Genomic DNA, 15107 nt, shown 5'->3' with positions numbered 1-15107 from the left:
CAGGTTGAAAAATCACGAAGTGCAAAATTCCGTCTCCGCGATTGCCGCGGCATATCGATAGCGCGGTGCGCTCGCGGGATCCAAATTTCGCGAGCAGATAAGAGCGGTCGTCGATTTAATTAGAGCAGAAACAAAAACTCTAATATGGAGGAAAGCGGTCAAGGGAAGGGAACGGCGACCAATGCCCCGTCAAGATCGACAATGCAGAGTGTGCTAACTAGCGAATATATGTTTTGCCGTATCGGGTCGGCTCGACTCTGCTCGTTTCAGCTTCGCCCGTAAGAAAAATTGATAGGCCAATTGTGGTTCAAGCTTTCTCTAGGCCGGGCCAATGGCCGCGTGAGACCAAGGCCGTCTTCTTCACACATATAATAGTTGTAGTTCGGTGCACACAGCACGGCGAAAAGCGATGCCGAGAGAAAAAAAAGAAACTACACGTGGAGAGATGACCGTGAATCTCGAGGTTGCTTCCACAAAAATCGCGTGTACGCGTGAGTACGCGTGTTGTGTACGTGTGTAAAATAAAAAAATGGAAATTTTTTGTCGATCCCTGCTTAATACTACAATATGCGTGATATCAGTACAAAATTACCTTTTTCAAAAAACTTGGGTTTGAAACCTTTCTGGAAGCTTTCTGCAACAATCTGTGCTGTATGGGTAAGTAACGCAATTTTGTGATATAATAATTTTGTTAAGGAGCTGGAGAAGTAAAGCTACTACCACTTAGGTTGAATTTTTGGATTTACAACATTATGCGTATACTTGGTGCCTTTTTTCACCTTTTTTACCCGTTGGCCGCGATGCATGTGTGATGCGCGCGGTCTCTTCTCTCCTCCTCACGGATCTTTCATAGTCTCCCATATTTTTTTTTTACCACTACCATCTACTACCACTTTGTTTTTTTCGAGGTAACAACATATACACTAATATGCGTTTACTTGGCGCTTTTATTTATCTTGAAAGGTAAATTTGTACGGATGATTATCACCGCGAGAGAAGTCTTCATTATTATCTGCCTTTCACCGTCCCTCCTCGAATCGTTAACTCGAGTGGGGAAAATAATATAAAAGCATCATCAAGTCTGTTTTTGTAGCAGTCAAGTTTCTATTTCAGAGATCCGACAGGTACGACCTGTGCTTTCATTGTTGAGTGATCAAGCAGCAAATGTGAACGGACGTATTTTACGCAGGTAAGAGTTTTCTAATATTTTATATAATCAAATATTGTTTTGAATATAAATTTACATTATAAACTCGAATAAAATGAATTAGAAAATATGCTTAAGGAAGACCGGGACTATCTGTCTACGGGGGCTTGCTACCTGAGGTTTTAAGAGACAGACGTCTCTACCATTGTAACAAATAGTTTAGAAATGCTCTACGTAAGAGATTTAAACGTTGTTTGTTTTCTTGCGATGCTTCTCGCAGATGCTATATACGATAAAAGAAAAGCGAAAACAATTATTCACATTTTTCGACGGTCGGCTGTGCAACAGTAGTTTAACTCAAATTAAAGTAAGCAGCTCATAATATTATCAATTAATATACAGTTATCAGGTGTGAGAAACGTTAAATCTTAATTCCGCATAATCTAAAATTGGCAACATGTTAAAGACTGAAAAACGTGGTCGGGGCTATCTGTCTTATTTTTGATGGGACAATGTGTTGTCCACACTTCAATGACGGATTGTTCTTTTATAAATAGATAATGATGCGTAACTACAGAAGAAAGATTTTCCTTAAGACGGATAAGGTAGACATATCCAATAAAATTATACTTTGAGTGATTAAAAGAATAAAAATCGAGCGAGAATTTTTTCACAAAAACAGCGTTAGACTTTGAAATAAATGTTCGGACTCTCACCCACTACTGTAAAAAAGTGACCTACGAGCAGCTACTTGATCCTGTGATTCAACAATCGCGTCATCAAATTTTTATTTTAAAAATACATGTCAAGTTAAATATATGAGTTTGTCTTAAATTATTAAATATTTTCTATTTCAAACGCTGCCGAGGATAAACTAAAGGCCCCAAATAAAAAAAAAAAGATTAAAAAATTGAGGGGACAAAAGAAACTTATCACATTAATTTTACAACGGACTCAAAATCTGTTTGATGCCACCGTATTAAAAGAAAAATCAGCTCCACGCAGGAATCCTGTCAAAAAATCTACACAAAGTGCCTACTACTGCTTTGACTCCAACGACTAGGCAGTTTTTTCAATATTATATATTAACAATAAATAATATTGTAAATAAATATAAAAATTAATATAAATAATGTATTTTTTATTATACTAGACATTGCACTACAGACGCTCGCTTCGCGCGCGCTATTTAGCTTTAACATTATGCTATTACTATTACACTATTAACCCTTGATACACACAACTGTCAAAATATACAATGACAGCTGCAAATAAAGTAAGCGCAGCAAAAGAACCAATCGGCATCGCGGAAAAGTGACAATACCTACGACATGCCCTTTTTAGAAGAGGACTAGACACCACAGACGCGCGCTTCGCGCGCGCTATTTAGCTTTAACATTATGCAATTACTATTACACTATTAACTTCTTGATACACACAACTGTCAAAATATACGATGACAGCTGCAAATGAAGTAAGTGCAGCGAGAGAACCAATTGGCATCGCGGAAAAGCGGCAACAAAAAACTTCAAGATATGCGAGTATCGACTTAACATGCCTTTTTTTAGAAAGGAGGAGGAAATGATGGACAGCCCCTCGAATGTGGACAGATAGCCCCGCATATGGGGCTGTCTACGCTTGACTTGCCTACTTAAAAAATTTACCTCTTTAAAATGGTAAAAAATTAACGATTCTATAATTATGTTTTTTTTTATAGCAAGGTTGAAAGGTTATATTATTACAATTTTAGCCAAATATCTTTATTAGTTTTTTAGTAAACTTGAAAAAAGCGTGAAGTGTGGACACATATATAGCCCCGGTTTCCCTTACTAGTAAAAAAAAGGTGCACAAATTACACATTGGGATTTGAGAGACCCTAGATTTATTTTAATGTTAATTATTACCAAACCAACAAACAATCTTTAACAGTATAATGTAACATTGTATTTGTAATCGTTCTGTAAAAAAAAATATTTGTATCTTTAAAATAATTAGAAATTTACAAAAATCGACTAATTAAAGACCAATTAAAAAGTTTTCTATTGGATTTACGTATATTTTATACAAATGTACATTTTCTAATAGAATGAGTAAATGAGAAGGTTATTAAGAAGGGGAAGGTCGTAAGGGTAAATATTATATTTACCTCGATCAGATAGAAAAAACAAACAGAGCACTTGTCTATGTGTTGTACATATAAACAACATGAGATCCGAAAAAGTGTCCGGACATGACCACTTGATTTCGTGAAAGACAATATACATAGATATGCACGAGGAGAACAAAGGCGGAGTTGTCTAATTATTCGCTTTTTTCTTTTCAATTATTACTCAAAATACTTATTGTGTACATTTCGCAGTGATCTACGCCAACACATTTGTTGACAATCTCCAATCTTTAAAGCCTGTACTTTATTAACGACATCAAATTATTTCCCCCTCAATACCAAATAATTTTTATCTGCAACATTTTTATATCCTGCTTCAAATTTCTGAAATATTTAATATTTCTTGTTAATAATGTTCAATGTCATAGAAAGTAGAGGCTGGATAAGAAAATGTTTCAAGCAAAAGTTGTTTTTTTTGCGTAACATAAGATGCCGTTAAAAAAATATAAATCTCTATTTAAAAAAATATATAGTTAATTCCAATTAGTTAATTCCGTTGTCAGCAAATATCGCGTTTCCCATGGGCATGATTTTAAATGGTCCGAGGTTGAGATGCACAGGGTACAGAATACAAAAAAGAGAGAAATTGCGGAAATGTTTCTTATAAAAAAATATTCTGATACTATTAATCTAAAAAAAGACACGGATAATTTAAATCCCTGCATATACGATAACGTCATCTCGAGCGTATAATTTTGTTTTCTGCGATTGGTTACTCTGACCTGACAACCTTGTAAACTTTTAAGTATATGCGATACTGCCAGTTCGTTCCGGACTTTTATAGTGTGAACATGAGTCGTTGTGTGGCTCGAAAAGCTTGATATCTTTGTGTAACTCCTAGACGCTTTAATTCGTTGATATGATACGAAATGTGAATTGGTGCTATCGTGAGACATTCTCCTGGTAAATAGTAACCCTCTTTTTTTATTGTTTGTGGGTTTTGACATCATACTTATTAATTTTATTGATTCTAGCCTTTTATGTATGATTTTTCTGTTAAAATCTCATAAACATTAGAGAATGTGTCGACGATGGTAGCCTTTTTCTCATCAGGTATTTTGAATTTTATTTGCGCTTAAATATTTCTGCATTGACGAAAAAGAATTTTCTGTTATATTTTTCATATTTTATATTTTAATTATTGACGATGTTATTTGACCCCATGCTTTATTTTGTTTTGTTAAATCACTTGATAAGGACCCGAAGCCTGGGTTGAAACGTTGTGAAGTTTATGTATATTTTTTGCCAATTGTTGTCGATTTGAATATATTATTTTTGGTTAAACATTATTGGCAAAACAAACATTTATTTTTGGTAAAAAAATATATATATTTGACCCTAAAATTATCTCGAAACGCCCATCAAAACAAAAATAAATAATTCTGTTGTGTTTCTCTCCCCCAAACCAAACAGCTTTGTTTCAAATTAAAAAAAAAATGTTTTTAAGATATTAAAATATTTTAATTTAAAAAACTCACTCTATATACGTGTACACGTTTTCTGTTTAAAAAGTAATGAGACAAAATTTTTTTCTCAACAACTATAGTAACACTGTCAAAACGAGATTGCAGTCGAAAGCTACATTCATACTCTACTTTCAGTTAAAATTTCAAGTCGATAACATTACCTAACTGAACTGAAGTAACAGGTATTTAAAAAAAAAAGTGAAATTTTATAATTAAATTGCGCCAATTGCAAAAAGAATATGTATATTGCTTTGAAAAATAATTGTTGTGCAACTACTTTAAAAAAATAAAACCTAAGTGGTATCTTTATGTTTCTATTTAAGGGTCTTCCTATTCCAACCCAAGTGGTAATAGTTTCTTAATTCTCTTTAACAAATTTTTAATATTACAAAGAACCATTTCAATTATAAAGAATTAAAGAAGTAACAGTACAAAATAAAAATATTTAATTAAAATAAAATAAATAAATTTTTTTTGTAAAAAAACTTGGCGGTTTTTTTACTCCTGTCGCATTCTTCCCTAACTTATGTTTATTGTTTTTTTTTATTTAATCAAAAATCTTAGTACTAATGTTTAAATTTCGAAGTCTAGCAGCGCCAAGTTTTTTTACAAGAAAAATTTATTTATTTTATTTAATTAAATATTTTTATTTTGTACTGTAACTTCTTTAATTTTTTGTAATTAAAATGGTTTTTTGTAATATTAAAAATTTGTTAAAGAGAATTAAGAAACTATTACCACTTGGGTTGGAATAGGAAGACCCTTGAATAGGAACACAAAGATACCACTTGAGTTTTATTTTTTAAAAGTAGTTGCACAACAATTATTTTTTAAAGCATTGCAATATACATATTCTCTTTGCAATTGGCGCAATTTAATTTAAAGATTTCACATCTTTTTTTAAAATACATGTCACTTGAGTTAAGTTAGGTAACATAATTTTGTGTGAAAGTTAATATTAACATTATTAACCCATCCCAATCATTATGGACATAGAAATTCACAGAGACGTATCTAGGATCCTTTACACCCTTGGCAAGGAGCTGTATCGGCGCCCCCCTCTCCCCAGAATTCGTCTATTATTGCATCTATATTTATATGTGAAACTACTTCTTTTTCTATTGATATTAATGCAAGGCTAGTTAATCTTTCTTGATTCATCGCAGAACGGAGATAATTCTTTATTAATTTGAGCTTGCTAAAACTGCGTTCGCAAGATGCTACAGTCACTGGTAACGTTAAATAAATTCGAAGTGCAGTCTTGATGTTTGGATAAATATCATCCAGAGAGTATTCTTGAATGCATTTTAATAAATCCAGGGGAGTTGCTGATTCTAATTCCTTGATCAGCTTCTGCACTTGTGCTTTGAATACTTCTAATTCGGACACAAGTTCCACTTTGTCTACGTCCAATGAGTAGTGAAGTCCAAAGTCAGCAGCACTTTTTTTCAGCTCATTCAAACTCAGATTTTTCAAGTTATTTCCAGACAAAAAAGAGAAATCTGATGATATAGTTGACATGGCCTCATATCGTGACTTCATTGATTCGTTGTGTAATACACAGCATGCAACAACTTGGACGATAAAATTAACATCTCGAAGTTCATTAAAAAATTTTAAACGGCGAAAGCGTCCTTTCAATACATTGAAAACTTTTTCTATTGCCATATACGCGTAAATGAATGCAAATAATTAAATTCAACTTGTTGTGCCGCGGCGTTATTTTTAAACGACTATGACCTTACTACCATGAAGAACACGCAACAATATTACCGCAGAACATTTTAAGATATTGGTCTTAGCGTAATATTTACAATAAAAAAATTAAAATTCAAAATAAAAAGATATGTTGTTGATCATAATATATTAAACAAATTAAAAGTTAAAATTCGAAATAAAGAAGAGGCTATTGTGCGGGCACAGTGTAATGTGACGCACGTCCACACGGCAATCGACAGTTATTACGTTTATGCGAGCGTTAGGCCCGGTCTACGTATGTCGGAGTCGGATGTCGCAACGTAGCCGATGGTCTAATGCCAATGAGAGAATTTCTTTTTTGGAAACGAATTTTCCTCATTGGACTATCTACGTTCCGACATCCGACTCTCCGACATACGACTGATTGTAGACCGGGCCTTATACTTCTGATAGTAACTTACGATAATTCACTCGTTTACGCGGAGTAAATTATCGTAAGTTATTACAACATCCCGTTTACGCGAGAGAATTATCGTAAGTTACTACAGTAGTAACGCTCGCGTAAACGTAGTAAGTGTAACAAATGTGCTAGTTATCGTTCATTTATCGCAACTTATAAAAAACGAGAATACATTGCAGCAATCTGCGGTGTAGCAAGTCTGTATTAGAATATAATTGCTGTTATGAACGTTTTAATTGATAAAAGACGGCCACTTACACGTGCCATGTGAAGAGCGGTTAGTTATGTTTGATAATATTCTCGGCCGTTGTCAAGTTAGCAGCGCCGTCAATAAATATGTTATGCTACGCAATATTGACGCTAAAGATTATATTTAAAGAAAATTTTGATTTTGATTTATATTTTAATAAGAAAAACGTATAGATACTGTAATAAGAAAGTGTCATTAATAAATAATTATTATTACCCTGGCAGAAAAAATTTCTATGAATAACTACAAAATATGACTAAAAATAGAAATTTGTACATTTTTGTTGAAATATTTAATTTCTTGTATAAATAGTTATTTTTTTTGTAGAAATATTTACGAAATAGTACCACAAATTACAATGTTCTCAAATCAAGAAATTATTGCAAGTAGTATTTTATGAAAAACTACAATTTTATAAAAAATAGTACAAAGATCTACAAATTTTAAAAATTTAAGAAGAAACAAAATCTTAAAAAATGAAAACATCTGCTTGCTTGTAGAATACTACAATTATTTATAAATGACTATAGAAATCTACCACAATTTACATATCGTAAAACTATACAAATTAGAACCTAATCCAGTTTTTAGTTTCTCATAAAATACTACAATTTTGTATGAATAGTAACAAATACCGATTTGTTTGTACAGCTCAAAAATCAATTACAATTATGGCTAATTAAAATTTGTAATTTTTAGTTAAATGTTACAAGTTTTTACACAAATCTTCCAAAATTCATCTATTATTAATAACTTCTTAATTTGCAGAAGTCAAAATACTTATGTTTTTATTTTCGTATAGTCTGTTGTAAAGTCCAATAAAAAAATATATAAATGTACAATTTTTTACCTATATAAATTTCTTATTCGTGAATGGTTGTAATTTTGCATACAATACTACACGGTTCTACAGAAAACGACAAAATCCTTAAGCCTTTTACAACTCGAATTCATAAAAATCTACATAAATTTGTTTTTTTTTTTAGATGTTTATAAGATACTACAATTCGGTTTTAACATGAATTTTTTTTTATTAAGCGGTCTGATAGATTATGGCATACTTTCTTTGTAAATTTTTTGAATTTTTGCAATATCTTCAAAATTGAAGAAAATATAGTACACGAAAGTGTGCTGTGACGTCATACTTTATATAAGAAATGACATCATACCTTTTGAAGTTGCCGTCACCAAAGAAACTTTAGCAAGCTATAACTTTCTCAAATTTAGATTTTTTTAAAAAATTCAAAAAGTACTAAAAATCGGTTTAGATTCTCTACATTAATTATGGATACCGCTTAATAAAAAAAAAATGTTAAAACCGAATTTTACATGGAAATTAACAGACCTTCAACCAAACCTTCAATCTTTCCATGGAAATTAATATAAAAATTAATATGTCAATTAAAAAAATTAAGTATTTTATGCAAAATTAGAAAAAAAAAGAAAACTTAAAATAACATATAAGCAATGAGAAGTGCCGTTTTCGGTCGAAGCGGATCTTGATGCTTAATAATATTTTACAATATCAATTATTATTAAATACATGTTTCAGTTTTTTAAATTGGCACTGCGTGCCAATATGGACTTTGTCAGACTTAAAACGCAATTGTGTAAACTGAAACTAAAAATAATATATTTTATATTAATTTGATATTGTCAAGTAAAATAATATACTATTAGAAGAATATTTTTATAACAGCTAGTTATACAAATTTATATGGATTGATCCATTACAGAGTATATATTCATATATAATTATCTTTAACCTTATAAATATACTTTTATGTCACACGTGCATGGAAAGTGGCCCATTACGCACGCGACGCGTGCGTGATAGGCCACTTTCCACGCACTTGCAACATAAAATAAGGTATGCAACACGTGCGTGAAGTTGAAAATTCCCGGGTGCGGTGACCGCACTCGTCTTTGGCTCGTGCGTCAACTCCGCACCCGTAAATTTTCATCTTCCAGCACTTGTTGCACAAATAACTATTATATCATCATATCATACGTGCGTGGAAAGTGGCCCATTCCGCGCGCGCCATCTGTGCGACAAATAGCCAATTTCCCACGCGAGAAATTCCCCATTTGAACCCGTGCAGGAATAAGATATTCCCGCACGCAAAGGCGAGTGCGATCACCCGCACCAGTGTCCAATTCTCAACCCGCACGTGTTACACAAATAACTATTACATGATAACACATGATAATATACTAGTATATAAAACCATATATGACTGTATAAAGTTATACTTAAAGAGATTTAGCCATATAATATTGTTCAAGATTATATTTCCATTTCTTATATGACCATATATAATTATATATTTACTAATATGAACAAATAAGAGGTATTTTTCCCGAGTATATAATCATATATGCTTATATATAGCCATATAATATTGTTTAAGATTATATTTTCCATTTCTTATATGATCATATATAATCATGTATCTACTAATATAAACTAATATGAATAAATAAAAGATTTTTTTTCCTGGGTTATGCGGTTTTAGACATGTGTGTATGTGATGCTGGGTAAGTTTTTTTTATAATGACTCGCTTTTTATTTTACAGATAAGTTAAAATAAAGAAGTTTTTTCTTCTTTTTGTAATCGCGCGGCGCGACGTTGGCCCAATAGGCCTATTTTGTAATGAGCCGGCACTGCCCACACAGCACGGGAAGCTCCCGGAGAGTTTCTGAGAAGCTTATAAAATTTTTTATAAGCTTCATTTGAACTTCAAAAGAATTCGCACGGAGCTCTCCGGGAGCTCCTATGTCCGCTTTTGAGAGCTCCCTGCGAGCTTCATCGAAGCTCGCAGGGAGTTTAGAAATCATGTTTTAATAGCTCCCTGCGAGCTTCAAAGTAGTTCCCGGGAAGCTTCCATATAAGCTCCCCGGGAGCTCGTACGTCCACTATTGCGAGCTGTCTAAAAGCAACACGGGGAGCTCTCGGGGAGTTCCTGAAGAGCTTATAAAATTTTTCATAAGTTTTATTTGAATTTCAAAAGAACTCGCACGGAGCTCCCTGGGAGCTCATATGTCCGCTTTTGAGAACTAGCTGGGAGCTTCATCGAAGCTCGCAAGAAGTTAAGAAATCATGTTTTAATAGCTCCCTACGAGCTTCAAAATAGTTCCCGGAAAGCTTCCATATAAACTCCCTAGGAGCTCGTACGTCCACTATTGCGAGCTGCCTAAAAGCAGCGACATTAGATACTTTCCATTTACATTAAAGCTCAGATAAATCTTACTTCTGTCTTTCTAACATGAATGTTGAAGAAAGACAAAAGTGAGATTTATCTGAGTTTTGATGTAAATGGAAAACATCTATAATTTGCATAAAGTTTTATTTGCGCTTGTAAGAGCTCAGAAATCGTGTTTTAAGAGCTTCTTGTAAAAATAGTTCGCATGTAAAGCTCGCCGAGAGCTTCTCAATCCACTTTCGCGGGATTCTCATTTGTACTAATCACTATATATATTTTATATAATTATTAGAAACATTTTAATTATTATTTTATATCTTATCTTGAAATAAAAAGTATAATATATTTTACGCATACAAAAATACATTAATAATAATAATTTGCAATAATAATTAGATTAAAAAACATGAATAACTTGTTTTAATTAAGAACTTTTTAAATCTATCTTAAGTATGTTATAATCTCGCTAATCGGTCGTATTGACGTTGACTTGATTAACAGGCGACATAAAAAAATTAATTAAGCACATTATGTCGTCGTTTTTCTCTTGAGACGTTACAGCCGTGGATCCCACGGATGGCATGCTTTCTTTTCCATCTATCACCGGCATGGTGAAACTATACCGTAACTTCTTTTTATGCAACACGTGCATGGAAAGTGCCCCATTACGCACGCTACGCGTGCGTGATAGACCACTTTCCAGGCACTTGCAACATAAAATAGGGAGTGTAAACCGTGTGTAAAGATAAAAATTCCCGGGTGCGGTTACCGCACTCGCCTTCGGCTCGTGCGTAAACTCCGCACCCGGGAATTTTCATCTTACCTCACTTGTTACACAAATAACTATTCTATCTCACTTTGGTTTGTTAAGGTGTTCTTTTAAAATCGTCTCTGTAAAATAATAATATATATCATTAATTAATTATATATATACACAGAAAATATATAATATACATAAGTACGGATAAATTATATACCATTGAGAGTTTTAGCCATTTTCATCCCTTGAAAGGCAAATGCTCTTTCACAATATCTCCACGGAAAGTTCGACTTTCCATGCCTGTAGAGAGGGGCGAAAGTGACCAATTTCACGCCAGGACGGCATTAGCGGGACGAAAGTAACCACTTTCCGCCCGCTATGCCGTCCTGGCGTGAAATATGGCCACTCTCGCCTCTCTCTAGGCATGGAGGTCGAACTTTCCGTAAAGATATTGTAAAGAATATCGTGTGCACCTCGAGGCGAAAGCTTTTTCAGACTCGTGTGATTTGCCGCCCTCGCCTTCGGCTCGGGCGACAAACTTCACACTCGTCTGAAAAACGCTACTTTCGCCCCTTGGTGCATAATATACTATTTCCGCCTTGTCCATGAATAATCACGCGCCAACGCATCCGAAAATATAGTACTCAAAATGTTGCTCACGTGTTTGGTTGCAGTTTTGCCACCAATTCGAACCATTATGACTTTTCACGCATTTTACATACGATCGAGCTGGGGTATCGCAGATTACTGCGTTTATTACAACCTTGTAATATTTTCCTACATATTGAAATCCTTCTTCTATTAGTTTTTTGCTTTCAGTAATGAAATCTTTCAAATATTCGCTAACTGAAGAAGGTTTCGCATTCCCGTGATAAACACCTATAACAATAATTATGCATATTAGGGTAAAGCAGAAAAACGCAAAAATATCTCCGCTTGATTAACAAAAATGCAAAAAAGCTGCTTATTGCAAACTTTAGGTTTAAGTATTTTACATATACTGTCACGTCTTTTTGCGCCCGAAGCGCGAGACGGATCAAAAAGAGAGGTGAGGAGAGAAGGATGACGGGCCTCTCCGACGGGTCTCTCGCGCCGTCCGACACTTAAATTCACAATCAGAACTAATGTTGGGCGCCAGACGCGTAAGCTCGCGTCCACTAAGTCACACTAAAATCGCGAAAACTCGAAAATGAACACTAAACGTAATTAGTCGGACGTAGGAAAGATCGGCCAGCTCGACCTAACGGCGGTGGGGGGTTAATATAGGGCAGCGCAAAGATTCGGCGGAGTGACGCGTAAATCACACGAGAAACGGAAAATATGGTCGAATGCGATGATACTGACTCGAATTACCTTACGAAGAATGAAGTAAACGCGAATTACACGAGAAAACTTAAAACTAAACATAAGAGTAAATAATACGGAAGGCATAAAGGTGCCTTTTCACGTCAACGCTCGACGCTCATTTTCAGCAAGTAAAAATCTTTAGAAATAATATCTTTTATTTATATATGTATCCATAAAATATTATTACTTGAAGATATTACTTAAAAATAATTAATATTTTACGTATTTCGAAGTCTATGTTTGATTGTACTGGGACGCTTAACGACGATTCAGCGACGACGCTGAATATTAAACAAATTCAACTTTAATGTATTTCTGTTAATTGTGATGTACTACCTTGCAATGTCATTATAATTATATTTTTCTTATTTATCCTACATAATTATAGTACATAAATAAAACTTTATTTTGCAGACTTTTAAAACAATTACGCACACGACAAATTTTAAACATTAATAAACTATTGCGCATTGGGCAGAATTACTGTACTTTATATTAGTGAATGGGGTGTACTGTAACATATGAAAAGTTTAGCAAAATTCAAGGGGTCAAGATGAGTTGGTTGTTCCCTTATCCAGTTTCAGTAAGCAAATAAAACGTTATGACGCTTTTCTACCAATCAGATTTATGTAAAATGCCTAATTAAATCCTGCACTAATTTGGCTCTGGAAACTGTGTAGAAATCAATCCACTGCTTTATAAAGGCTCCATGGAGCACAAAATATGTCCAGGTATATTTAAATCTCAGTGCTTTATCCACGTTATTTCTATTTACTGAATATTTATGGTAAATCCACGATCCACAATTTTCTGTACGCTATGATCCAATAGCTGTGTAAAACGCACATAAATTAGATTTTCAGACATCAACGCAAACTTTTAATTTAATGGAACATATAAAAAAGCAAGTCAACCTGTTTAGTCTCGTCGCCAAATACTTTCTTGCTGCCTTGCTTGGCAGCTTCCGCTATCGCATCCTTAATTGCGCTGAGCTTCAAACTACATATTCTCCTTGCTAGGTTTTTCTGTTTCTGCCGGGGCTTTGAAGTTTTTATCTTGCTCGAATACTTTTACGATTTTTTTACCAAATAGTATCCACGGTAGTGGCTCATCTTCCTCGGCAGATGTTATTCAAGAATGAAGCTAATTTCTAGAACGAAAGCAGTTCTGTACACATGCGCCATATCCATTAAATAAAATTATCTAATCAAGTAAAATGTGTTTTACCTTATCTAATTCCCATTTTTTCACTAAACTGGCAACTTTTCCCCCAAGTACGTAAATTAAATGCGCTGGTGTCAATAAAGAAAGTCCATGTGACACAGGTAGAGTTCCTGATTTTATCAGTATTTTTGTACCAGGTGGCGTGTTTTAACTAACTACATGTAAAACAAATGATTAGAAGAGACATTGTAAAAAGCGACACAAGGCAGTAAGTAACGCAATCTAATCTAATACATTTATACCTTAAAGCCGATATATGTTCAACTTCTAAGGCTTGAAAATTATTCTTTCCATCTGTCAACGATAATTTTAACATTTGCGGAACTGATCTCGATTCTTCGTTTCCTTTGAGCGTAGCTACATTACGTATCTTCTGTATAAATCTTTAAAAAAAATTAAACTCATCGTTGCCGTCCTCGAAAAATTAGAATTTTGGAATCAGATCTTAGCGTTTTAGAACATTCTGAACACATTTTGGCATATCAAGAAAATCGATTATAAAAACTACCCAAATAAATTGCAGGAGCATTTAACTCATTGAGAACTTTCAAAAACACTATAATAAAGTATATTTTCCTTTAATACTTTTCAAGAAATATTCCACGTATTAAAACATTCTGAAAACATTGCCATATCAAAAAAATCGGTTATAAAAAACCACCAAAATAAATTGCAGGAACATTTAGCTCACATCGAGAGCTTTCAAAAACACTATAATAAAGTATATTTTCCTTTAATATTTTTCGAGAAATATTAGTGTTTCATGTTTTCGTTGCAAGAAAACGTCGCAGTCGTGGCCCGAAATTAGAGCCAAAGCACATATGACAGTCGTAGTCGTGTGGACGTAAGTAACGCACAAGCTTTAGCGTATTCTAATCTATCAGGTTAGGGATTACGACCGTCGTATATCGCTACGCCATGTTATGTGCTTTGACCCTTACCCCACCCCACTCGGGAAAGACGTAGTTCTACGTCAAAATAGAAATATAAAAAAATGTAAATATAAGTTTAATTTTCAAAATAATATTAATACATTGTTATTAAATGCTTATTTCTGTTTAATCTCATGTGCCTTTTTCTTTTTGTTTACTTTTTCTTCTTTTATTACATGTGGATATTAACACACACAAACTAACAAACACACACACACACACACACACACACACACGGAGATTTTTTTTAATGCAATTTTTCGACGTTTTACAACATTCTGAACACATTGGCAGCGGCAACTAAAAAAAACTTTTTTTACGAAAACAAAGCTTCCTCCATGAGGAAGCAGAATTATGCAATTATATATTTGTGTAGGATGTGTAGAGGTGTGTGTGTGTGTGTGTGTGTGTGAGAGAGAGAGAGAGAGAGAGAGAGAGAGAGAGAGAGAGAG

General features: G+C 33.8%; 1 protein-coding gene and 1 long non-coding RNA gene across 3 annotated transcripts in view; one reads left to right on the top strand and one right to left on the bottom strand.

Moving 5' to 3' along the window:
- The first annotated feature begins 581 nt into the window (after positions 1–581).
- The window catches only part of LOC112458410 (cytochrome P450 4C1-like), a 19289-nt gene continuing 4763 nt past the window's right edge, over positions 582–15107 (top strand). The window contains exons 1-2 of one of the 2 annotated variants that reach the window (XM_025022033.1): positions 582–657; positions 1114–1189. In XM_025022033.1, the coding sequence (XP_024877801.1) occupies positions 654–657; positions 1114–1189 (80 nt within the window). In that variant the 5' untranslated portion in view covers positions 582–653. Of the gene's footprint in view, positions 658–1113; positions 1190–4102; positions 4218–4288; positions 4368–15107 lie in introns of those variants that run through there. The other variant, XM_025022034.1, reaches the window with a different exon arrangement.
- Positions 11825–14272, bottom strand: LOC112458411. Its single transcript, XR_003041205.1, has 4 exons — positions 13966–14272; positions 13727–13878; positions 13414–13649; positions 11825–12031 (listed from the first exon to the last, which is right to left on the bottom strand). It is a non-coding gene; the product is annotated as an uncharacterized LOC112458411 (long non-coding RNA).

Source organism: Temnothorax curvispinosus, unplaced genomic scaffold, assembly GCF_003070985.1.
Source record: "Temnothorax curvispinosus isolate PA1 unplaced genomic scaffold, ASM307098v1 QBEX01008846.1, whole genome shotgun sequence".
Classification (NCBI taxonomy): Eukaryota; Metazoa; Arthropoda; class Insecta; order Hymenoptera; family Formicidae; genus Temnothorax; species Temnothorax curvispinosus.
Note: the sequence above shows the minus strand (reverse complement) of the source record. Positions and strands in the feature narration are given on the sequence as shown.